Source organism: Ctenopharyngodon idella, chromosome 1, assembly GCF_019924925.1.
Source record: "Ctenopharyngodon idella isolate HZGC_01 chromosome 1, HZGC01, whole genome shotgun sequence".
In the NCBI taxonomy this organism is placed as follows: domain Eukaryota; kingdom Metazoa; phylum Chordata; class Actinopteri; order Cypriniformes; family Xenocyprididae; genus Ctenopharyngodon; species Ctenopharyngodon idella.
This window is the reverse complement of record NC_067220.1, coordinates 33,623,641-33,649,878: the sequence shown is the minus strand read 5'-3', so window position 1 is coordinate 33,649,878 and position 26,238 is coordinate 33,623,641. Positions and strand designations below refer to the sequence as shown.

Genomic DNA, 26,238 nt, shown 5'->3' with positions numbered 1-26,238 from the left:
AAAAAATGGATTTGCAAAACAGAAAAGTTCAAGTTCTTTAAAGTATGTTCTTTTGTGCACTCAATACTTGATCGGCAGGACATATTACAGCAAATGACTTGCTCCTAGCACAAATTACTGCATCAGTGAAGTGTGGCATGGAAGTGATCAGCCTGTGGCACTGCTGAGGCACTATTGAGCCTTCAGATCATCTGTATATTGTTGGATCGACTGTTTCTCATCTGTCTCTTGAAAATATCCCATAGATTTAGGTCAGGCATATTGGCTGGCCAATAAAGCACAGTAATATCATGGTCAGCAAACCACTTGGAAGTGGTTTTTGCACTGTGGGCAGATGCTAAAGTCCTGCTGGAAAAGGAAATCAGTATCTCCATAAAGCTTGTCAGCAGATGGAAGCATAAAGTGCTCCAAAATCTCCTGGAAGATGGCTGCATTGACTTTGCACTTGATAAAACACAATGGACCAACACCAGCAGACGTCACGGCCCCCCCAAATCATTACTGACTTCAGAAACTTCACACTAGACTTCAAGCAGCTTGGATTCTGTGCCTCTCCAGTCTTCCTTCAGACTCTGGGACCATGATTTCAACATGAAATGCAAAATTTACTTTTATCTGAAAAGAGGATTTTCGACCACTGTTCACTGTCCAGTTCTTTTTCTCCTTAGCCCAGGTAAGATGCTTCTGACGTTGTCTCTGGTTCAGAAGTGGCTTGGTAGTCCTTTTCCTGAAGATGTCTGAGTGTGGTGACTCTTGATGCGCTGACTCCGGCTTCATTCTACTCATTGTGAAGCTCTCCCAAGTGTTTGAATCGGCTTTACTTGACAGTATTCTCAAGCTTGCGGTCATCCCTGTTGCTTGTGCACCTTTGCCTACCCAATTTCTTCCTTCCAGTCAACTTTGCATTTAATATGCTTTGATACATCACTCTGTAAACAGCCACCCCATTCAGTAATGACCTTCTGTGACTTACTCTCTTTGTGGAGGGTGTCAATGATTGTCTCCTGGACCATTGCCAAGTCAGCAGTCTTCCCCATTAGTGTGGTTTCAAAGAACAAAAGATACCCGGAATTTATACTGTAGGGATGGTCATTTAATGAAACTCAAATGTAAATATTCTAATATTTTGAGATACTGGATTTTGGACTTTCATTAGCTGTACGCTCTAATCAACAAATTCAAAAAAAAAACCTTTTGAAATGTTTTACTTTACATGTAGGGAATCTAGAATACATGAAAGTTTCATTTTTTAAAATAATTTACAATAAAAAAATGAACTTTTTTACGATATTCTAATTATATGACCAGCACCTGTATATGTCATTTCTGATATAAATTGTTCTTATTTGAACTAATGATTTACAACAGAGAAACAAGACTGACAAGATATCACTATCAATGACTAAAAATTGGATTTAGAAGTAAAATAAGGTCCCTGGTTAACTTTACTAGAAGGTACCTTAACAATTTTTTTTATTTTTTTTTGACAGCATAAATTACCAAGTAAGTGTTGTCAAGAGCATGTTTGGTTTTCGCATATGAAAACTGCTGAATAAGTCTTACAGTTTAAAAGCAGTAAGAAAAAGCGAGAAGTAGGAGTTGTTAAAAAAAAAGTGTTATATCAGTATTGTATATAAGGAGAAATATACATTTACTAAGCTGAAAAACAATCAAATATGCTCCGCAGTCATTTTCTGGAAAACATTTATTGTTTCATTACATTAAAGTCTTGAGTTAGACTAACAGTACAGCCATTTAGCATGTGATTTCCATCATCTGTAGTTGCAATGAGAAATGTAGAAGTCAAAATTTAAAGAGATCATCAACAGTGTCTGTAACCACATGGCACAGTGGTATAACGGTCTAATGTGGTGAAAGAGCAAGCTTGTTAGATCAGAAGCATTAGGCATTAGTTTTTGTCCAAACTAAAATAATGCATTCGCATATCTTAATTTGGTCAATCTGCAGTTGCGATAGGCTTTTTTTCCTATTGTGATGTGTATCTGAGTGAAATGGCTTCTCAAACAAGAAAAAATGTAGGGTGGGAATTGGTTGGATGGTTGTGGTTTGCTATTGATCTCATGTGAGTGACAGGTTGTCCCGTCCTCATTCCAGTAAACACGTCATCAAAGAAGAGGAGAGATGTGACTGGAAGTGAGGGGAAGTTATTCTGCTTAAAGATTACGAGGGAACACAAGCTACTTTAAAAGTAATGATGTACACAGATAAATCACTTACAATAAATACTGTAATGTTCCATAAAAAAAATAAAGTGTCAATTTTGACTTTATGATGACTTTATTCATACACTTTTTTTTTTTTACAATTCAATGAAACTGCATGCTATGCGTGAGCTTTCATGTGGAACTCCATATAGAAACACTGAATGCTGAGTTAGAGAAAGGGAGGAGTTGTGAAAAAGAATAAAGCGACAGAAAATGTTATGAGACACCGGAAGACAAGAGTGGAAGGGTGGTAAGTCCTCTTCTTCAACAAATATACTTCTTGTATGCATTAAACAATAAAATACTTTGTAATTACTGCACTTATAACTCCATATTTTTCATAGTAACCATGTATTATTTTTAAATTATTCAAAATAAATAATAAAAATAAGGGAAAAATGTTTTTGGTTTTTTAAATAAATAAACGTAAGCTTCCACTGATTATGTTTTCTCATTCACAGTGTGCAGCAGGAATGGAGATCTTTAGCTTTTTGTTGATGACTTTCCTTTTTGGAAGTGGTAGCTTCTTAACAATGGAAAGAGGTGATGGTTAAAATTAGGCTATATTTCATTTATTTAAATAATTTATGCAATATACACAGACTATTTTTTAAAGAAAGTTTTTAAACCTCAAGTGTAAATTCTGGTGTGACATTTAGATGAGGCTGCTGGACATACAAATCCCTCATTAGGCTGCGTTCTGCCTAAAGCCTGTCCAATGACTGGTTATGAGACTTGGTTCAAAGTGGGGTCACGCTGTGTCAAATACTTTGGCAGCCCTCTCAACTTCACTGCAGCTGAGGTAAGTAGTATCAGTGGGACAAAATAGACAACACATATTAAAAAGAAACTGACTTATGCTCACATGTAATTCTCATGTAATGTTGTTGCTCTTTCCCACACAGTTCAGCTGCAAAAGCAAAGCCCCTGGTGGACACCTGGTGTCAGTGCACAACACAAAGGCTAATGGTGACGTGCTCTGCATTGTGATCAAGTTTAATCCGAATAACTTGCGCATCTGGATCGGAGGCTTTGAGTTTTTTCAGGTAAATGAGACAGAAGTGATTTAAAAAGAAAATATATAATTTACTAATAACATTTTGCCTAAAATGTTTGATCTTTCTCACTCTCTCAGTCTGGTAAATTTGTCTGGACTGACGGTTCCTCCTGGAACTATCAAATTTGGACACCTGGTGAGCCCAACCACGTCTTCAGTTACAGGGAGGACTGCGTGGAAATGAACTGGAATCGTAAGCAAAAGGGTTTCTTGTTACCATCATACCTATAAGTGTTACTATTTATTGGTAAAATCACATTTGCATGATTGGTATAACATGTAACCTAGAATCTATCAAGATTATTAATTCTCACATTCTTTGTTGTCTCACCTTTTTCTGCTTTTTTTTTTTTAGATGTTGGCAAGTGGAATGACGATTCTTGTTATGTGAAGAAAAACTACATGTGCGCCTTCAACGTGAGGACAGCTTTGTCTTAGACTTGAAGTAGGCTTAGACTGAACTGATTTATCTTGGTATCATTCAATGAAACCTTAAACATAACTTTGTGTTCAAAATTGTAAAAACACAACATATTTTCAAATTAATTAAAAATTGTTTTATAATAAAAATGAATTAAATAAATCAAGTTTCAAAATTGTATTGCACTGACTATACCAGTAAAGATTATTTTCAAATGTATAAATACATATTTGGGGTCCATATGCTTTTAATCTCTCTATAGAGTAGTGCAGGGATGATGTCAAAACCTGGAAAGCAAATTCTCCACTGGTTCTCTCAACATTTTCCTATAGGATTTTATAATGAGGTTTTTCATTTTGTGAGTAAAATAAGGTCTGTGGTAAACATAACTTGATAATGATCAAAGAAAATATCCCGAACAGGGGTGCATCTCACAAACAAAACAATGGGTGCTCCAGAAGGAGCAAAATATCAAAAATGGTAGGAGGATCCTGTTACAGAACAGGAAAATTTACTCACATAGTTAGAAAGGGAAAAAACCTTTATTGTAAGACAGGGCTACATCTTAAAAACACCAATGTGTATCAGCACAAACAGGCCTTCATCACCCTGACGGCTATACACATTTTAAAAATTCAGATATTTGGGTCATCAGAACATTAAAAGAACTATAATGTAAAGGTAATGAAATTATGGACCTATGGTTCCCAATAAGTCATGAAATTACCAAAGTAATACGAATATATTATGTAACTGGAAATGTCTTGGTTATCTTATAACCTTAGGAGATCATACTGGTGACGTTGTGAGTTGGTACTATGATGGTAATTAAATTATGGGCCCATAACATTATAGTTAGGTTTCCAGTAAGTCATGAAATTACCAAAATATTATGAATATAGTACATAACTGGAACGTTCTTTGTCATTTTAATACCTTAGAAGATCGTACTGACGATGTTGTGAGTTGGTAATTTGATGGTAATAAAATTATGGGTCATGACGTTGTAGTTACATTGTCAATAAGTCATGAAATTACCAAAATATTATGAATATAGTACATAACTGGAACGTTTTTGGTTATCTTATTACCTTAGGAGATTGTACTGACACCATTGTGAGTTGGTAATTTGATGGTATTGAAATTACGGGCATGTGACGTAGTTAGGCTGTCAATTAGTAAGTCATGAAATTAAAGTAAGTACCAATAAATTACATAACTAGTAGCCTACATCGTGCTTTAGCCAGGTAAGTATCAAAACACAGGGAATCACGACAGTCATAAGGTCACTGAAATATATTTCAGTGTGTTGTTAGATAAACAACACCAAGGTACACAACAGTGTACAGTATACTTACCATCTTTGGTGTAGTTTGTCCGCTTTGGAGATAAAAGGCCAGTGTATTGGGCGGCAGCAAAGAGAGGTAGCCTATTCCTCCACTGATGCGTCAGTACACAACAGATTCACTGCTCAAACATAAATCCCCATAGGCTTTCTTTGTTTCTTTCGCTGACTATCTTTGTGGTTTTTTTGTGCATTCATACAATGACAGTGTTGCATACTTCTGATCGTTCTCATCCTGGCCGATGATAAATTCGAGCTTCAGTTGGCAGTTATTGGCGGTTGCTCTGCGTCACATCAAACCAGAGTTTGTTGACAAGACCATCAGGTGTATTTGGATTTAGTGCTGAAGACTGCTTGATTTTCTGAAAGTCTGTTAATGCAGGATGGTGGGATATTTTTGTCACATCCTTCCCTACTCCAACGAAAACTTTATTGCTAGTGATAAACTAAGGATCTTTCAACAGACATCAGGATCGACTGATCGGTGGATAATTATGTACCGGTTAAGCCCCGCATTTAGGCCGACATAACTGCTGAAACCATAGGGTTCACCTTTCACATTTTTCATGGTGCCATAAAACTGACAGAGAGCCTGGCTAAGGTCAATTTTGGTCATTGTTTTAAAATAAATAGCCAGATCTTTCTCAGTACTCCAGGTCTGAAAACATAGGACATACCACAGTCCCAGCTTAATTTCTTGACTTTTCCAGTTCTTCAATTTCTCTCTCATTAATTTCAACACATCCTTTTTTTTTATCTTCTTTCTCTGTTCTGTCCATCTCTTTCCACCACTCATCCACACTTAGCCCACCAATTAAGTCAAAATTTATAACACAATTTGAAACAATTTCTTTGGCACAGTAATACTGAGTTGTTATACAGAATGATTTTCAAGCAACACACAGAGGCGTAGTAATACTAATGTAATGAGGTCACAGGTGTATGTTTGTAGAGTAAAAACACCTTTGAATGCGGTTCAACCAATCAGAATCAAGGACTGGAACTGATCTGTTTTATAATGATGCATCTGTAATACTGACATAGACCAAAGTCTTAATTTATTGGGCTTTTTAAGGGCCAACAAAGAAATTTCTGAATTTTTTTTTTTTTTTACAAACCTGTAGAACTTTTTGACTTCAAGGCCCCTGATGAAATATTTTAGAGCTTGGCATAACTAGAAAGATGCATATCCGTTATAAAATTAACCAGATAATAAGAAATACTATATCTTAAAATCAATTGATTTTTAGTTGTTTTAGCCTATTTTAATGCTTGTTTTGTCTTATTTTAAATAATTTTAAGTCATCTTGAAGTCCCTTTGGAGAATTTGAGAACCACTGCTGTTGTCACATTCAGAGTTTGTTTTTGTCATGTGTTTCTGTTCTATTCATGCCTTAGTTTCATAGATAGTATGTTAATTAGTTCTGTTCTCTTCCGTTCCTTTTCAGTCAGTCACGTTCAACGTTACGTCAGAATCGGACTGACGAATTGGGATTTCGCCTGAGAGCCCAATCACCTTCGAGTCTAAACTAAATGAGCCAATGGACATTAGCGTGCGAGATTTGCATCGCACACTCCACCCCGCAAAACGGGTATAAAGAAAGAGCGCGTGCAGTCGCACATTAAGCTTTTGCTTCAACCGTTTCTTGCAATTCTGCTCTGCAATCATCGTTCGATGGTTCTACAAACCCGGGAGAAGCTCTCCAGCTAGTATTTCAAGTGTTTTGCACGCTTGTGCAGCGACCATTCCCCAGTGCGCTTCAGCACTAAAAGAGTATATTTCTCTAAAAAGAGCAAACACGGGTGCATCTTTGTAAAGTTTGTGGGTGACCACGTTGTCATGCTGGTCGCGTCTCGCCTTTCTCGCAAGGGCTTGAGCTTCTTAGCATGTAGTGTGCCGTCGAGCTGCTGGCTGTCATGGCAACCCAGCACATCATTCAGCGCTCTAGATGCGAGATGCTGCGGTTGAGATTCGAGTACCTCAACGAGGTGGAGTCCCCTCTGCTATGCCCTGATTTAGTTTCTCTTTCCAGGGGAGGTCTACTTCAGTGAATAGCCAGGGTGAGCTGAGGATCACATGGGGGCTTTCCTGCCAAGTACATCTCCGTGGGCCCCGCACTCCTCTAGCGCATTTCAAGCTGTGAAGCTTCCAGATGGGATTGCTGGTCCTTCTCATGGGGGAACTAGCGTTTCATTCGGGGGTCCGGTGGAGGATCAGATGTCGATCACTGCATTGGAGAGAGGGCTATTATGCTCTGGAGATGAGGATAACGCTGAGTTTCCAACTTCTGCGGTGTTTGCTTGTGCTGATTCGGTTTCAGAGTTGTAGCCACGCTTGCCGGGGCTGCTGCGCGCTCAGACCCACTCTAAGTGATCGCGGCTGGATTATTGGTTTCTGGGGGCGCAGTGTGACGTGCAAATTGTCTTGCCCTCCCCTCCGTGCCTTTCTTCCCGGAGGTGCATGAAGAACTTTGGCTGTATGGAGGCAAATTTGTGCCAGTATGGAATGCCAAATGTGCCAAAATTTGTTTCAAGTTTTTTCTCTCTCATTACCCTCAATGGTGGGGTGGTCAAGGGGTTGTGGGGATTCCCCAGGTGGAATATGCTGTTGTGGTGCATGCCTGTAAAGTGCTGCCACCTGGTGCGGTCATCCACAACCCCATACAGCACCTGTGAGACAACAGCAGCTCTGGTTGCTGGGGCTTACAGCGCTGCTGGTCGGGCCGCCTCTACCCTGCATGTGATGGCCACCCTGCAAGTCTACGAGGCCAAAGCACTCATAATGCACGAGGGTAGTTCTAAGCTGGGGTTGATGCAGGAAATGTGCACAGTGACTGACCGTGATGAAAGTCACAGTGCAGGCCCCAGACGATGTCCACCTAGGTGGTCCAGAAGCGCCCCCTGGCTAAACCTTGCAGAGGTGCGAGATGTCATCAAAGTGCGTTTTCTCGATGTTCCAATCTCACAAGTTGGCCTTTTGTTGAGGACTGTGCCCAGCAGTTCTCCGCAGTCCAGAAGCAGGCTGAGACATTCAAGAGCCTGCCCCAACGTGCTACCAGACCCTCATGGGCTGCCCCTCAGTTTGTTCGTTGCCAAGGGCATCTGTCTCCTGCGGCAAAAAAAAAAAGAAAATGCTCCGGCATGGCTAACTCAACCCTAACCTCAGCAGGAAGACGACGCCTCCCGTCGCAGTCGCTGTTAAATCCTCCAAGCGGTCAGGAAGCTGCTCTTCCCCCAGAGGAGGGCCGGGTGGAGAATTTTTTTAGTTAAATTTCTGTTCTGCTGCTGGCTTCACGTCCAGCGGTACCCAAATTCTTAGCAAAAGAGCAGTATCTCTGGGTCCCAAGAGGGTGTGGATGGCAGTGTGCAATGCTGTGCCTTGCCACTCTCATCCCCCTCTCCTATCGCTAGTGGGCAGCAGTGTGCGGTTCGAGGACGTGACGCACCACACACTCAGACCCACTCTGGGACGCGGTGCATTCCACGTCAGGCCCATGAAGGTATGCAGTTTCCCCAGAGAGCCTGCTCGCACAGACACTGTGAGACTCAGGGAGGACGAGGAGCAAGTCTTACTAGTTGCGCCCTTCTGGCATAACAGGACCTGGTTCCCGGAACTAGTGCTCCTCATGACAGCCCCTCCCTGGTGAACTCCTCTAAGAAGAACCTTCTTTTTTTTGAGAAGGGGCACCATATATCTCCCGCATCCAGACCTCTGTTACCTCCATGTGTGAGTTCTGGACAGGACTTATGTGACCCACCACTGACGGTGGTAGACACTATCATTTCGGCACAGCGCACTCTACGAAGCGCACTTATGCTTTGAAGTGGAACCTGTTCGTCGAGTGATGCTCTTCTCATAGAGAAGGCCCCCAGAGAAGCCCAGTCAGAGTTGTGCTTTCCTTGGAGCAAAGGATGTCTCCTTGCACTCTGAAAATATATGGTGCCGCCGCACATCACGATGGAGTAGTAGGTAAGTCTTTGGGAAACCTTCCTACGGGTAGGAAGTTGTTCTCTGTAGCATATTTTTTTCCACTTTTTAGCAAAGATATGCTTTCCAGTGTATTAGTCTCACTAAATGGGTAAGTGGGAACAGCAGTGATGCTCTTATGTCCACCCAGTGTTTGCGGGGGAAAGAAGCTTGCTTACGCAGAGCACTGGAAGGGACAGCCATTGTGGCATTTTGGTACAGGGATCCCAATTTGTCAGTTCAGTTCTGATGTAACGTCAAACGTGACTGACTGAAAGGGACTGTATGTAACCCTTGTTCCCTGAAGGAAGGAACAGAGACGTTATGTCCCATTGCCACAATTGCTGTACCACTGCTGAATGGCTGGGACACACTGTCTCAGCTCCTCAGTGAAAACTTAATGTGCGACTGCACATGCTCTTCCTTTATACTTGCTTTGCAGGGTGGAGTGCACGATGCAAATCTCGCACACCAATGTCCATTGGCTCGTTTAGTTTACACTCTCTGGTGATTGGGCTCTCAGGCAAGATCCCAATTCATCTCCGTTCCCTCCTTCAAGGAACGAGGGTTACATATGTAACCGAGATGTTCCCTACCTGGTGTCTCTAATTCCCTACCTGGTGTCGGATTCTCCTTAGTCTTTGTTCTGGTATTAGTCATGTTGTGCCGTTGAGTTGAATGGTTTCTCCTGCAATTCCCTAGTTTTCTGTTGATGGATTTAAATAAAATTTCCCTGGACTATAATTCCTGCTTTCAGTGAGTGTTTAAACCCAACAATGTGACAGCTACAGACTAATTCAGGACCAACTAAGGATACAACATGGCCCAACAATGTTACTTTCTGTTTTAACTTTAGCTTTACCTAAATACATTATTATACATTTAATCGTCTAAAAGGGACATAATCAAGACAGAGTTGATAGTGGACGTGCTATTTCTGGCATTTTTTGTCTACCTGTAATAGTGAAGGAGAAATTAGATGAACTAATTCTTCTTGCAGCATAATGCTGTACAGAGGTGTAAAGTACTTGAGTAAATGTAATTAGTTACTTTACTTAAGTATCTTTTTGCCTACTTTGTTGTTGTACTGAGTATCAAATATATTGGCAACTTTTACTCTCTACTTGACTACATTTTTTAGCAAGTAAATTTACTTTTTACTCCACTACATTTGTGATGAGTAATGCAATTACAAATTACATTTTTCATGGCAGATAACTTTTTCTGCAGCAGTTTTTTTTCCTGATATAAAGAAGCGATATCGCCATCTAAGGGCATTGTAGGTACTATATCTTGTGTGTTTTGCCTTTACTCACCCAAAACTTGTCAACAAGGACACTTCACGTGAATGTGAGTGCATTAGCAGTTGCTGATCGCAGATGTTTTATTTCTTAGATGAAGAAATGACTGCAGCTGGTGATGAGGCTCAAACCAGCACATACAGTAGACTTGGACTATTTAATTTTACTTAACATTGTTTTATTTATCCGCTATATTGACAAGAACGTTTTGAAAGATATTGGTTTACTTATTGCCTTTCTGTGCACTTGAGCTCAACTGAGACTTGAGAGTTTGTAGACGTTTAAAAGGTTGTTGTGTCGACCTTGGTTTATTGCAACACTGAGCTGTTCAGTTTTATTTTGATTTTAGAAAATAAACTTGATTTCTCATCTTACAAATCAATTGTTTCTTATTTTCACTGGCATGTCTCTCAGGACTAGTGCAACTCTGAGCCTACATTCAGCATAAGTAAAATACCTAAGTACTGTTAAAATCAGATACTCTAAGACTTTTAGTCAAGTCGTATTGGAATTGGTAACTTGTAGTGGAGTCATTTTCGATGTAAGGTATCAGTACTTTTACTCAAGTATGATTTTAAGGTACTCTTTACACCTCTGATGCTGTATAATAAAAGCAGCTATTTGTTATAATAAAGGCTGCATTTGTTTTAACGGCATTTCATGTGTGAAAACTGAAAGCAAGATGTGTAATTAAAACGTGATGGAAAATGTGAGAGAAGTAGAAGGGGTTGTGAAAATGAAAGTTACAGAGTGACTGGCTTAAAAATGTTACATTTATCATGTTAAAAATTGCTAAAAGTTAATAGAAAATTTTACACTGGCAGTTTTCTCTCTGCCTTTCATTAAAATTGGAGACTTAAGTCTTTGGGATGCAGTGGATTTAGTTTATTTGGATTTATTTACAATTTATGCATCTTGATTGATTGGAATGCTTAAGTAACTCATACAATGCATTCAGAATGCATTCAGACCCCTTTATTTTTTTTTTTTTAATTTTGTTATGTTGCTGCCTTATACTAAAATGTACACATACAGCTACACTTACCCTGCTGAACAAATCCAGCCTCACTGGTCACCAGTATAAGGTATGTTTTGGGACCAGCATGTGAGATGGGAAAGCTGGTGGACTTGGGATTCATGCTGGTTAATGCTGGAGAAAGAAAACAGATTTGTGTAGCTATCTGATTAGTAAAAATGCAAAAAGTGACCAAGTCTATGAAGCATTCAAACTGTGAGCTGCAGCAACTTTGGCTGGCAGTATCAAGTGGAGGTTGAAACTGAGAGATCACAATTGTATCCATAACCAGTTTCAGATACTTGTCATTTACCAGATGCTTCTTTCCGAGCAATTTACAATGTACTGTCAACAAAAATCCACTCCCCAGAACGACACTTAATGACAGACAGCACACCCAAACATTGCAAGACAGTCCTATTTAAACAATTCATTTTGATTTAACACCATTGTCATTGTCAGTGTCAATTTAACTACTTATAAAGCACTATTCCAAACAACAACTGTTGGCCGATGTGCTGTACATAGCATAAACATAAAACACAATAAAAATATAACAAATAACAAACAATAAAACAGGTAACATGACACTGTATCATCAGTTAAAAGCTATGTCAAACAATTAAGACTTCGGTTTTAACTTCAAATTACTTACAGTTCTGGCAGTCCTAATACTAACCAGCAGACTATTTAACAATTTTGGCACAGCTACTGCACCCAGTCACCTCTGAGTTTTAATTTTGTCCTTGGAGCCACTAATAGTCCCTGATTTGCGGATCTCAAATACCTCCCTGTAACATATTGTCAAGGAAGAAGGAATATAAACAATGGGTAACACTCTAAAATAGACTTTACTGGACATGCAGTTTAACACATTACACAAAACAATAACTGTCAAGGGACTGAACAGAACAGGGAGTATAAATACACATAGAAAATGAGGGAACTAAACTGGAACAGCTGGACGAAGACCAACTAATCTGTAACCATGGAAACTAAAGACAACTCATAACAGACATGACAGGAACTAAACAGAACATACACTATATTGCCAAAAGTATCGGGACACCCCTCCAAATCATTGAATTCAGGTGTATAAAATCAAGCACCTAGGCATGCAGACTGCTTCTACAAACATTTGTGAAAGAATGTGTCGCTCTCTGGAGCTCAGTGAATTCAAGCGTGGTACCGTGATAGGTTGCCACCTGTGCAATAAGTCCATTCGTGAAATTTCCTCACTACCAAATATTCCACAGTCAACTGTTAGTGGTATCATAACAAAGTGGAAGTAATTGGGAACAACAGCAACTCAGCCACGAAGTGGTAGGCCACGTAGAATCACAGAGCGGGGTCAGCGCATGCTGAGACGCACAGTGCGCAGAAGTCGCCAACTTTCAGCAGAGTCAATAGCTACAGACCTCCAAACTTCGTGTGGCCTTCAGATTAGCTCAAGAACAGTGCGTAGAGAGCTTCATTGAATGGGTTTCCATGGCCGAGCAGCTGCATCCAAGCCTTACATCACCAAGTGCAATGCAAAGCGTCGTATGCAGTGGTGTAAAGCACGCCGCCACTGGACTCTAGAGCAGTGGAGACGTGTTCTCTGGAGTGACGAATCACGCTTCTCTGTCTGGCAATCCGATGGACGAGTCTGGGTTTGGCGGTTGCCAGGAGAGCGGTACTTGCCTGACTGCATTGTGCCAAGTGTAAAGTTTGGTAGAGGGGGGATTATGGTGTGGGGTTGTTTTTCAGGGGTTGGGCTTGGCCCCTTAGTTCCAGTGAAAGGAACTCTTAATGCTTCAGCATACCAAGACATTTTGGACAATTTCATGCTCCCGACTTTGTGGGAACAGTTTGGGGATGGCCCCTTCCTGTTCCAACATGACTGCGCACCAGTGCACAAAGCAAGGTCCATAAAGACATGGATGAGTGAGTTTGGTGTGGAGGAACTTGACTGGCCTGCACAGAGTCCTGACCTCAACCCGATAGAACACTTTTAGGATGAATTAGAGCGGAGACTGTGAGCCAGGCCTTCTCGTCCAACATCAGTGCCTGACCTCACAAATGCGCTTCTAGAAGAATGGTCAGAAATTCCCATAAACACACTCCTAAACCTTGTGGAAAACCTTGTATTACGGATTAAGAATGGGGTGTCATTAAAGTTCATGTCCATGTAAAGGCAGGGGTCCCAAAACTTTTGGCAATATAGTGTATGTTCATATTTTTTGACCCCAGTCAGGAGCCTGGCAGCTGCATTTTGAACCACTTGAAGTCTAGAAAGAGTAGCTTGATTTACCCTTATATAATTGCGTTACAGTAGTTGACCCTTTGTCAGGGAATGAACACAGACAGAGGATCCAAGTGCAAGAATAACAATATTTATTGACAGGAAAAATGCTGTACAATAACTTCACTCCAAGGGTCAGTCGAGGCAGAGGCTGTGGCGTGCAGAGTGGCGAGGCACTGGGTGGCGCAGGGCTACAGCGGGTATCAGAGAACAAGGATAATCCAACCCAGAAAACAGGGCACACGACGAAAGTCCAGAATCCAAAAACCAGGAAGAAACACACAGAGAACACGACACCGGGAACAGCCTGCAACGAACTGACAAAGACACATAAAGACATGCACAATATATAACAACCACTAACAAGACACGGCTGGCAACAGATCGCAATCAGACCATAATGGGAAACGCCCACACAATCATTCACTCACACCCAACACACACACACACACACACACACACACAACAACACACGAGGGTGAGTAAGTGAATCCATGAACCGTGACAGTACCCCCTCTCCTATGAGCGCCTCCTGGCGCTCCCAGGAGAGCCTACCTGTTGATAGTAATCATCAATAAGAGAGTGATCCAGGATGTCCCTGGCAGGAACCCAACTCCTCTCCTCCGGACCGTAACCCTCCCAGTCCACCAAGTACTGGAATCCGCGTCCCCTTCGCCTAGCGTCCAAAATACGACGAACCGAATAAACGGGTTCCCCATCTACGAGACGCGGCGGGGGGGGAACCGGAACCGGCGGATTAATGTTAGCATGAAAAACAGGTTTGATTTTAGATACGTGGAATACGGGGTGAATTCTACGGTACGCTGGGGGGAATTTGAGGCGGACTGTCACCGGACTAAGAATCTTGGTGACAGTAAACGGGCCAATGAATTTAGGTGCCAACTTATTACATACGGAGCGGAGCGGAATGTTCCTGGAAGAAAGCCACACTTTTTGTCCGACGACGTATACGGGAGGCTTCAGCCGGTGGCGATCGGCCTGGGCCTTGGTGCGCGCTCCCACCTGAATAAGAGTCTCTCGGGCTCTTCTCCACGTGTGACGACACCTCTGGACGAAGGCGTGAGCGGAGGGGACCGCGACTTCGGATTCCAGACTAGGAAAGATAGGTGGCTGGTAACCTAGACTACACTGGAAAGGCGACAGGCCCGTAGCCGACACTGGTAACGAGTTGTGCGCGTACTCCACCCAAGGAAGCTGCTGACTCCAGGATGAAGGATTCTGAGCTACCCGACATCGCAACGTTCTCCCCAAATCCTGGTTGGCTCTCTCAGCTTGCCCGTTACTCTGGGGATGGAACCCAGATGACAAACTAACAGTCGCTCCCAGTAATCTGCAAAACTCCTTCCAGAATCTGGAGGTAAACTGGGATCCCCTGTCAGAAACCACGTCTACCGGGAGGCCATGAATACGAAAGACGTGATTAATGACAGTAACCGCTGTCTCCTTGGCAGAGGGTAATTTGGGCAAGGGGATGAAATGTGCCGCCTTCGAGAACCGGTCCACTACGGTCAAAATCACCGTATTGCCCTGTGAAGGAGGGAGGCCTGTTACGAAATCTAGCGCTATGTGGGACCAGGGTCTTGAAGGGACAGACAGCGGTTGAAGAAGCCCATCTGGGGAACGATTAGAAATCTTACCACGAGCGCAGACAGAGCAAGCCAAAACAAAATTGCGAACATCGCGAGCCATGCAGGGCCACCAGAATCGTTGCTTAACCAAAAACATGGTACGACTAACCCCTGGATGACAAGCCAGATTGGAATCATGGCCCCATCGGATAACGTCTGGACGTAACCTCTTAGGTACAAATAATCGACTCGGTGGGCACCCGGGCGGAGGCGTTACCCCTTCTAAGGCCGTGTGGACCTTCGACTCGACCTCCCATGTGAGTGAAGAGACAATGAGTCTCTCAGGTAAAATACACTCGGGAGTGGACGGGCGCTCGGAACGATCAAAAATACGAGATAAAGCATCGGGCTTGATGTTCTTAGACCCGGGACGATATGATAGAGAAAAATCGAAACGACCGAAAAACAGAGCCCACCGAGCCTGCCTAGAGTTTAGTCTTTTAGCGGATCTGATGTATTCTAAATTCTTATGATCGGTCCAGACGATGAAAGGTACCCCCGACCCCTCCAACCAGTGACGCCATTCTTCCAAAGCTAATTTGACCGCCAGCAGCTCCCTGTTACCAATGTCGTAATTCCGTTCGGCGGCGGATAAGCGATGAGAAAAAAACGCGCAAGGATGCATCTTATCGTCCGTGGCGGCGCGCTGGGAAAGAACTGCCCCTACCCCCACCTCTGAAGCATCAACCTCCACCACAAACTGACGTGAAGGACTCCTGGGAGCGCCATGTGGTGGAGGTTAAGGCGGTCAGAGGAGCGGCTAGTTGGCTGAAGTTGCGAATAAAACGCCGGTAAAAATTGGCGAATCCCAAAAACCTCTGCAGGGCCTTACGGGAATCTGGGATTGGCCAATCCACCACAGCCTTAACCTTGTCAGGATCCATGCGCACCCCCTCAGACGACACGATATACCCTAAAAATGGAACTGACTGTGCATGAAAAACGCACTTCTCCGCCTTGACAAAAAGCCCATTCTCTAGCAGCCTCTGGAGCACTCGTCTGACGTGTTGCACATGTTCCTGGAGAGAAGAAGAAAATATCAATATGTCGTCCAGGTAGACATAAATGAACTGATCGATCATGTCTCTCAACACGTCATTAACGAGTGCTTGAAACACGGCGGGCGAGTTGGAAAGGCCGAACGGCATAACCAAGTATTCAAAGTGCCCTCTAGGGGTGTTAAATGCCGTCTTCCACTCATCCCCCTCCCTAATGCGAACCAAATGATAAGCGTTGCGCAGGTCCAATTTCGTGAAAAGAGACGCGCCCTGCAGCCGTTCAAAGGCAGAAGACATCAACGGCAAAGGATAAGTATTCTTTACCGTGATGTTGTTCAGTCCTCTGTAATCAATGCACGGCCGCAGCGACCCGTCCTTCTTACCCACGAAAAAAAAACCCGCCCCCGCGGGAGACGAGGAAGGGCGGATGATCCCAGCTGCCAGAGAATCAGAAATGTATTTCTCCATGACCTCCCTTTCAGGATTAGAAAGTGAATATAACTTGCCTTTAGGCGGAGAAGACCCTGGTACTAAGTCTATGGCACAGTCGTAGGGACGATGCGGAGGAAGAGAAGCAGCCCGGGACTTACTGAACACTTCCTTCAGGTCAAGGTACTCCTCTGGCACGTTTGACAGATTCACCGACGACTCCTGTAACACAGAACGAGACACAGAAGAACAGGCAGACAACAAACAAGACGCATGACACTGGTTGCTCCATTCTGCCACGGACCCCTGACCCCACTCGATCCTGGGCTTGTGTTTGAGCAACCACGGATGACCCAAGACGACCGGATGAGTAGTAGATCTAAAAATAAAAAATGGCAACTGTTCAGTGTGATTACCGGAAGTGATGACGGTTAAGGGCTCCGTGGCGTGTGTGATGGTGGGTAGCTTCTGTCCATTAAGGGCGATGACAGTTATGGCATGTTCCAAAGGGTGAATGGGTATGTGCAAACGCGTGACCAGATCATAGTCCATGATGCTGCCCTCCGCCCCCGAGTCGACCAGAGCCTGGCAGGTGTGATGCCCCGATACCCACTGTAGTCTCACCGGGAGGAGTGTCGCAGATGAGGATTTATCCAAGGAAAGACCACCCGACAATAACCTCGGTACTACTGTCGGGCTCTGCCTTTTACGGGACACTCCCTAAGAAAATGCCCCGCCCCTCCACAGTACAAACACAGTCCCATCTCTCTCCGGTGTAATCTCTCCTCCCGGGAGAGCCGAGCTCTACCCACCTGCATGGGTTCAGGATCGAACGGGGGACCGACCGTGTTAACTCCGCTGGCACCGCTCTCCTCCATTTCCTCGAAGCGCGCTACGGGCCTCTTACGCGCCGCGCGTTCTTGCAAGCGAGCGTCCACCCGCAGCGCGAGCTCAATGAGACCGTCGAGACTGGTGGGTAGATCCAGCTGGTAAATCTCCTGCTGAACACGGTCGGCCAACCCATGCAGGAACATATCCCACTGCGCCTCCTCGTTCCACTTGCATTCCGCTGCCAGGGTGCGGAATTTGATGGCGTAATCAGACACTGGTTGGATTCCCTGCCGCAGATCCGCGAGTTTGCGCGCGGCCTCCCGTCCCGCCACCGAACGGTCGAAGACCCGTCTCATCTCCTGCGACAGGGTGTGGAATGAGGAGCAGCACTGATGTTTGTTCTCCCACACCGCTGTTCCCCACAACGCTGCGCGTCCCGTCAGAAGCGTCATGACCAACGCGACTTTAGATTCCTCAGAAGAAAACGTGTTAGGTTGCAAAGAGAAATAAATAGAGCACTTCGTTAGAAAGGCTCTACAAACATCTGGTTCTCCAGCATACCTCTCTGGTGCAGGAATACGCGGCTCTTGTTGACTGCTGACGTTGGCGGATGGGTGGGGAACAGACGGTGGAGCTGGCGCAGTGGGAGATGAAAGATGTTGAACCTGGGTAGATAACTCAGCCACCTGCGCCACCAACGCCTGAACGGCACGAGCAGTGGCCACCACTTGCTCGTCCTGATGATCCATCCGTTGAGCACTCCTGCTCAAATACTCCTGAAGATCCGACGACCTTGCTGGATCCATAAGTGGTCAGTTCGTTCTGTCAGGGAATGAACACAGACAGAGGATCCAAGTGCAAGAATAACAATATTTATTGACAGGAAAAATGCTGTACAATAACTTCACTCCAAGGGTCAGTCGAGGCAGAGGCTGTGGCGTGCAGAGTGGCGAGGCACTGGGTGGCGCAGGGCTACAGCGGGTATCAGAGAACAAGGATAATCCAACCCAGAAAACAGGGCACACGACGAAAGTCCAGAATCCAAAAACCAGGAAGAAACACACAGAGAACACGACACCGGGAACAGCCTGCAACGAACTGACAAAGACACATAAAGACATGCACAATATATAACAACCACTAACAAGACACGGCTGGCAACAGATCGCAATCAGACCATAATGGGAAACGCCCACACAATCATTCACTCACACCCAACACACACACACACACACACACACACACACACACACACACACAACAACACACGAGGGTGAGTAAGTGAATCCATGAACCGTGACACCCTTGAAGTAATGAGGGCATGAATAGGCCAAAGTTCTTAAAAGACAGAAAAGACTTCACCTTTGCCAGTGCTCTTAGATGGAAGAAACTAGATTTGACCACAGAACTGACCTCTATATCAAGCTTGAAAACATTGTTCAAATAGACTCCCAGGTTTTTCACACAAGGTTTTATGTATTGAGAAAGAGGGCCAAGATTAAAATTGGATGTTTTTTTTGGACTCAGAGTTCCCAAATACAATAATCTCTGTCTTATTTTCATTTAAATTGAAAAATTACAGCCATCCAGGCCATTAAATAAGTCAGGCAGGCTAGTACAGAATCTAAATGATTTTAATAATGTTTTAGGGGGAGATAAATTTGAGTGTTGTCTACATAGCAGTGAAAGGAAATGTCATATTTCTTAAAAACTGAACCTAGTGGAAGCATATAAATGGAGAATAGCATTGGAGCCAAAATGTAACCCTGGGGGATTCCATATATAAGTGGAGCAGTACTTAATACAAATTCCCCAAATATTCATTGAGAATGTTCTATTTTTAAGAGCGGACTGAAACCAATTCAGAGGCTTCCCTTGGATGCCTGCACATTTCTCTAACCAGGATGGTATGGTCAACCATGTCAAAGGCAGCGCTTAAATCCAAGAGCACAAGCACAACAGAGCTACCAGTATCCACAGTTAACAGTACATTATTTATCACCTTAACAAGCGCTGTTTCTGTAGAATGGTATTTATTTTAATATCGAAAGACTTCAAAAATTTAATTTTTTTCCAGGAGATTTTACAGTTGCTGAAAGACTGAAAGCCTAATATTTTAGTGATCAGTGCAATTTAGAAACCAGTCTAAAATTCTATAAATTTGGTCTAAATTTGGCTGATTAAGAATGGGTTGAATAGAGAGGCATGTTTCAAATAATCAGGTACAGTTCCTGATTCAAGACATTTATTAATAAACTCTAAAAGATTGGGCCCTATCAAGTTTAAAACATGTTTAACAAGGCGAGGAGGAATTACATCAAGAGAGGAGCCAGTGGGGTTCAGCTTATTTACAATTTTCTGCAAAGATGAGAGAGAGATTGCTGTAAACTGATTAAAAACCACATGACATGTAGAAAGCACAGCTGGATTGTATATTGAAGGCATGTATGTTGAAGGCATGATATTCAATCTTGTGTTCCTTATCTTATTAACAAAAAATTGCAGAAAAATTTTCACACATAGCTAATGACTAGCTAATGTCACTGATGGAATACACTAGTAGCAGGGTTCACTACAGCATTTATGGTTTTAAAAAGAGTTCTGGGTTATCAGGTTGTATCAGGTTTCATGTTCAAATGTCATTGCTTCATGTTAAATTGACTTTAAGCAGTTACTCTTTGGTTTAACTTAACATTTCCTGTGTGATGAAGACACCTACACACTCTAAAAATAGAGTGAGAAAGAGAAGATGTGAAAAGAAATGAAATGGTATTAAATAAGGTGAGATCCAAGGCTTACTGTGAGCACAAATAGAAGACAAACATGAAAGAGCTGCAATGGTAACTGCAAATGTCTTTTTATGGTAAAAAAAAAAAAAAAAAGTGTGAAGAGGTTCACAAATGGACGGAGTGAAGAGAAGAGATATGAGTTGTTTTTCATTTGTTTTTCAATGACATGCATTCACTGTAGTTTCTCACTACCCAAACACCTTTTCTGTCTTTCTTTCTCTTTCTTCTTTTATAAAATCTCTTTCTCACTCGTTTAGACTGGTAAATTTCAATGGCTTGATAGTTCCTCCTGGGATTATCAAATTTGGGCAGCAAAACTACTGGGTTATAGGATTATTCAGGTTCGACGCCATTATTCAGGTTCGAGTGAGGGGGCTTTTTTTCCGTCTACACTGGAATTATTACATTCAGTTTTAACTAAATGTTTAGCTGAAAGATTTATTATAGTGATACTGAGTCTGTGAGTTTGAAAACAAGCTCTTTTCTCTTCCTGGACGTCAAGTGAGTAGTCTAAGGTCAATACTTTTAAGTATGAGGAAGCAAGGTGGTTAATTCAGAGAGAATCCCTACAGAAAAAAGGACACATTTAGGTATTTCATTTTATTTTATTTATGTTTATAACATAACATATGTATTTGACAAAAAAAAAAAAAAAAGGTTGAGTGTGAATGTACAATAATCTCTTCATTTCACTTTCATTTGGAATGATGAGTCTTGTTTTGTCAAGAAAAACTACATATGTGCCTTCTAACGAAAGGCCATTGTGGAAGTAGACCTGCAGTAGATGGAGCAGTTTTATCTGAGTATCATCCTATGAAAATCATTTTCTCTGCATCAACAAAAAAACTTACAAAAATAAAAACAATTCTGCAAATAACTTAAAATAATAATAAATAACTTTTGCAATCAAAATGACCAGTTGATTTTTTGCCTGATTAATGAAATTAGAAGAACTAATGCTTCGTGCAGCATAATGCTTTTACGTTCTAATACAAGCATTTTGAGGCCGCATTTGTTTCAAGGGGTTTTAATGTGTGATGAAGACTGATGAATAACTGAGAGCCGTGTTGTGAGAAAAATAAGAGGGGTAGTGAAAATGCAAGTGATTCAAAGTATGTCTAACGCAGTGAATTCGATGGCAACACCCAAATGATTACATTAAAGTTCATGTAATTACAAATAAGACAGTATTTGTCTTATAAATAAATAATGTCTCTGTAGGAGAATTATTTTGCAACTTTATCATGCAACTTGATTAACTGAATTCCTATCCATCTCAAATGAGTCTGAGTGTTTTTACAATCGGATTAAGTGACAAAGCCACAAAGCTGTGAGCTGCAGCAACTTTAGCTGTCAGCATCAAGTGGGGGTGAGAGATCACAACTGTATCAGTAACCACAAGATTTAACAGTTTTATTGTCTAGTGTGATAAAGAAGTAACCTTTCAGATGCTTTCCATTGGCCAGATGCCTTTTTGCAACAAATGTACAGCCTGCAAAAACAATTTTAGCTTGTTTGACAAGCACAATGCTGATAGGGTTAGAAAGAGAGGAAATGTGGAAATGTAGGGAATTAGCTGCAGTTCTGTCTTGTTTAGTTTGTACCATTAGTTAAAGACCAGATTGCAATAAGAAGAGTGCACAGGGAATAATAGCCTTAGCAAGACTTTATCAGATCTTGAGGAAATAATATCAGTAATCATGTTTAAACCCATTGGGACATTTATCCTATCTTCTCATTCATTGCACCATTTGTTTATCCATAGAAATTTGGATGCACAGGTTGATCTGAGTTTACGGACATTTCCTTTAACTCTAAAACACAATGCAATGGGCAATTCAAAATACAGGTAAAACACCTGTGAAAAATCAATATGGAAAATGCCCTATTTAACAGCCTTTTCTTAACCCTTTAAGCCCGAAGTGTAGCGACGAGAATACTTTTTGTGCTGATTCAAAACAAAAGATTCGTAAAGCTTTGAAGCAGTGTCTTGAAATTGGCCATCACTAGATATTGTTGAAAAGTTCTTATTTTGTTTTTTTGGCTCACAAAAAGTATTCTCGTCACTTCATAACATTAAGGTTGAACCACTGAACTCACATGAATTGTTTTAAATATGTCTTATACCTTTCTGGGCATTTGAAAGTGTTAATTATTTTCCTGGCAATGCAGGCCTCACTGAGCCATCAGATTTTATCAAAAATACTTTTTACTTTGTGCTCCGAAGATGAACGAAGGTTAATAAATAATAAATGACAGAATTTTTTGGGTGAACTAACCCTTTAAGAGTTCAGCATTTCTTGATTGCACTAGTTTTAAATGAATGATTATAGTTTACATAATAGACAATACTATTATTGTTCAAAATTAACATTAAAATGTAATGCAAGTATTAATGTTACTTTTGTAGAAATGCACTATAAATTGATTAGTAATTCAGGCACTAGATGTGTTTCCTGAAGAATAAAAATAACTAAAGAGGGTGAGATTGAGAGGAGGGGAGGAGTTGTGAAAATGAATAGAATGGTATAAAATAATGTGAGACAAGAGTTGTGAGGACAGATAGAAGACAGAAGTGCAAGAACAACAATGGTAAGTAATCTTCTTAAATGAGCACTCTTTGTGTCCAAATTTTGTATCAAGATTTGTAAGATTTAGTGAGCAGAAACAGTTTTGAGGTTAACTCAAATTTGTCTATTTGTTAAAGGGTCAGTTCACCCAAAAAAGAAAATAATGTCATTTATTACTCACACTCATGTCATTCCATACCCGTAAGACCTTCGTTCATATTCGGAACACAAATTAAGATATTTTTCATAAAATCTGATGCACTGAGGCCTCTAATGAGAGCGAAGCCATTGAAACTCTCAAGGTCCATAAAGGTACTAAAAACATATTTGAAACAGTTCATGTGAGTTCAGTGGTTCTATTTTAATATTATAAAGCGACAAGAATACTTTTTGTGTGCCAAAAAAACAAAATAACGACTTTTCAACAATATATAGTGATGGGCCGATTTCAAAACACTGCTTCAGAGCTTTACGAATCGAATCAGTGGATCGGAGCGCCTGTTTTTAGTACCTTTATGGATCTTGAGAGGTTCAGTGGCTTTGCTTTCAATAGTGGCCTCACTGAGCCATCGTATTTCATCAACAATGTCTTAATTTGTGTTCCGAAGATGAACGAAGGTCTTACGGGTGTGGAACGACATGAGGGTGAGTAATAAATGACATTATTTTCAGTTTTGGGTGAACTAACCCTTTAATATGGGATTTGTGGACATCAATGTTTTTTGGATTTTTAAGTAAAAATATAAAATTAGACCTTTTTTTTCACAGTGGAAATCAGGATCTATTAGCGTTCTGTTGCTGACTCTTTTTTTGAGGGGTGGCAACTTCTTAACAATGGAGAGAGGTAATGTTTAATTCATACAATAATATGGTATGTAGAAATTTCCAAATTCTACCTATTACTTAAAACCTTTTTTAACCTACTTTTTATTGGTCACATGGTTACATTTTATTTACCCAATGGCAGTAAATCATTCATAAGTTATTGATTCTCCCTAATTCTACTTTTTCATGGTTACATTTTCATTTCTAAAGCACATACGTCTTCTAGTATTGTGAAATTGCATACACAGACCAGCCACAAGTCAGGTGGCTATAATTACATGGAAAATTGAGAGGCCACAAAGCATTTGACCACTGGATTTACAGAAATCATTTCACTTAAGGAGTGTTTTCTCAACATTGCATATGGAATCAACTTATGACAAACACATTAATTATTCTAATGTTAAATGTTTATGATTTATTAGCTTCCTCATGTTGTTGATAACAAAGAATGAAATGTATTTTCTTACCAATCTTATTCATGACTTTGGCAGTTTGATACATGCTCCGAACCACTGATTCAAAAACAAAAGATTCGTAAAGCTTCGAAGCTTCATGAAGCAGTGTTTTGAAAATCGCCCATCACTAGAAATTGTTGAATAAAGTTTTTTTTTTTTTTGGTGCACAAAAAGTATTCTCTTCGCTTCATAACATAACATAACACAGCGCTTCTGGGCCCTACAGCAGAATGGCAACTCATTATTGGCCCACTCATGCGTCAGCATCACACACATGTATCATGGTGCTCACGTGTACAGCGCTGGCCAATACTGAGCCGGCATTCTGGCGTGGAACCCGGAAGCGCTGCACTGTGTTTACTATTTTTAAAATGCCTAGAGCTCAAAGTAATAGTCATGTGTGTGACTCTGTCATTTAGGTTTTGCTGTTGATCATACTAATGTCACCAAGCACTGCGTTATGCCTAAAGCGTGTGGTGTGCATGGCTTCACTGATTGGTTCAAAGTGGGCCACCACTGTGTCAAATACTTCAACACCCCTGACAACTTCACTGAAGCCGAGGTAGGTTGTAGCACTGTTTTGCTTTGTTTTTTTTTTTAAATATTTTGTTACAATTATTTGTGCCCAATTACTAATTTATTTGTTTCAGCTGTTATCTAATAAGATTCCTCTAGCAAAATTCTCTCCACATACCTGAGCTGGTAGAAGTAGTCTGTACAGAACAGATATGCAGCCAGTCTTCTTCTGAAATACCTAGATCGGATTCTTTCTCCCATTTTAATCTAACCTTATTTGTTGATTCTTTCTTAATGGATTGAATAGCTAGATATAGTTTTGAGACAAGTTTCCTAATGTCTTTATTTTTATACATATCAATAAATATATCAATTAAATTGGTGTCATGCTTCTCCATCTTATCTCTTTATTAAAATAAGTCCTAGTTTGTAAGTATAAAAAAATTACGTTTTTCCAGACCATATCAGAAATTTCCTGAAAGCGGTGTAATTCTCCCTTTGATGATATTGAACTAAAAGAAGTGATGCCAAGCCTATAAATGAAATCTCCCATCAGCCCATGCTGGTTTAAAGTCTGGTTGAAAGCAACCCATCTTAATAGTCTAGATTGTCTTTCAAGTAATGGTGATTTACATTCTTTAAACCAGATTCTTAGAGGAACCTTAGTCCATTGATTTAAGTAATTATATATATGAAGTAATTATAATCAGATAAACCTCTTTTGTAAAACCGTGATTAAATGTTCTTCCGTTTTATACCCAGTTCAAGTGTAGGGCCAAAGCCCCTGGTGCTCATCTGGTGTCAGTGCATAATAACAAGGATAATGGTTACTTGCTCTGCATTGTGTCAAAGTTTAACCCAGGAAACCTGCGCTTATGGCTTGGAGGCTTTGAATTCTTTCAGGTAAAAAAGACAAACTTTTTCATTGACATGCATCCACTGTAGTTTACAGTAATAACACCTTCTAACTATCTTTCTTTAATTTTTCTTTAACCTCTATCTCACTCTCTCTTAGTCTGGTAAATTTTTTTGGATTGATGGATCCTTCTGGGATTATCAAGTTTGGACACGTGGTGAGCCCAACCACATCTACACTGGCAAGGAGGAATGCGTGGAGATGAACTGGAAAGGTAAGGATGGAGGGACAGAGGGAATTGGTAAAAAAAAAAAAAGTTATACATTAAATTTTAACTTGATGTTTGGCTAAATGATTTATTATAGTGATGTTGATGCTGTGAGGAAAATTAGATGTTTGGTAAAACACAATGATAGATGAAGTATACAATAATCTCTTAATTTCACTGTCCCTCACTTTTTCAGAGGTTGGCAGGTGGAATGACGACTCTTGTAGTTCCAAGAAAAACTACATCTGTGCCTTCAAACAACATGGCATGTTGGAAAAAGACCTGGAGTAGATGGAGCAGTTTTATCCGAGTATCATCCCATAAAACTTAAAATGATTTTCTCTGCATCAACAAAAACTTAAAAAAATATATAAAAACAATTCTTTCTTAAAATGATAATAAAGAACTTTTGCAATTAAAACGATCACTTGATT

The 26,238-nt window shown here is 41.1% G+C and overlaps 2 protein-coding genes across 2 annotated transcripts; both read left to right on the top strand.

Moving 5' to 3' along the window:
• Window positions 1–2,419: 2,419 nt before the first annotated feature.
• On the top strand, window positions 2,420–3,883 carry LOC127517432 (galactose-specific lectin nattectin-like). The gene is made up of 6 exons (XM_051903040.1): window positions 2,420–2,475; window positions 2,687–2,768; window positions 2,885–3,027; window positions 3,131–3,271; window positions 3,361–3,475; window positions 3,638–3,883. The coding sequence occupies exons 2-6, from the start codon at window positions 2,699–2,701 to the stop codon at window positions 3,718–3,720; spliced, it is 552 nt and encodes a 183-aa protein (XP_051759000.1). The 5' UTR covers window positions 2,420–2,475; window positions 2,687–2,698; the 3' UTR covers window positions 3,721–3,883.
• An 18,968-nt stretch (window positions 3,884–22,851) lies between these two features.
• Window positions 22,852–26,228, top strand: LOC127517417 (lectin). Its single transcript, XM_051903000.1, has 6 exons — window positions 22,852–22,903; window positions 23,650–23,725; window positions 24,584–24,726; window positions 25,443–25,583; window positions 25,696–25,810; window positions 26,001–26,228. Exons 1-6 carry the CDS (start codon window positions 22,901–22,903, stop codon window positions 26,093–26,095), a joined length of 573 nt encoding a protein of 190 aa, XP_051758960.1. The 5' UTR covers window positions 22,852–22,900; the 3' UTR covers window positions 26,096–26,228.
• Window positions 26,229–26,238: the final 10 nt, after the last annotated feature.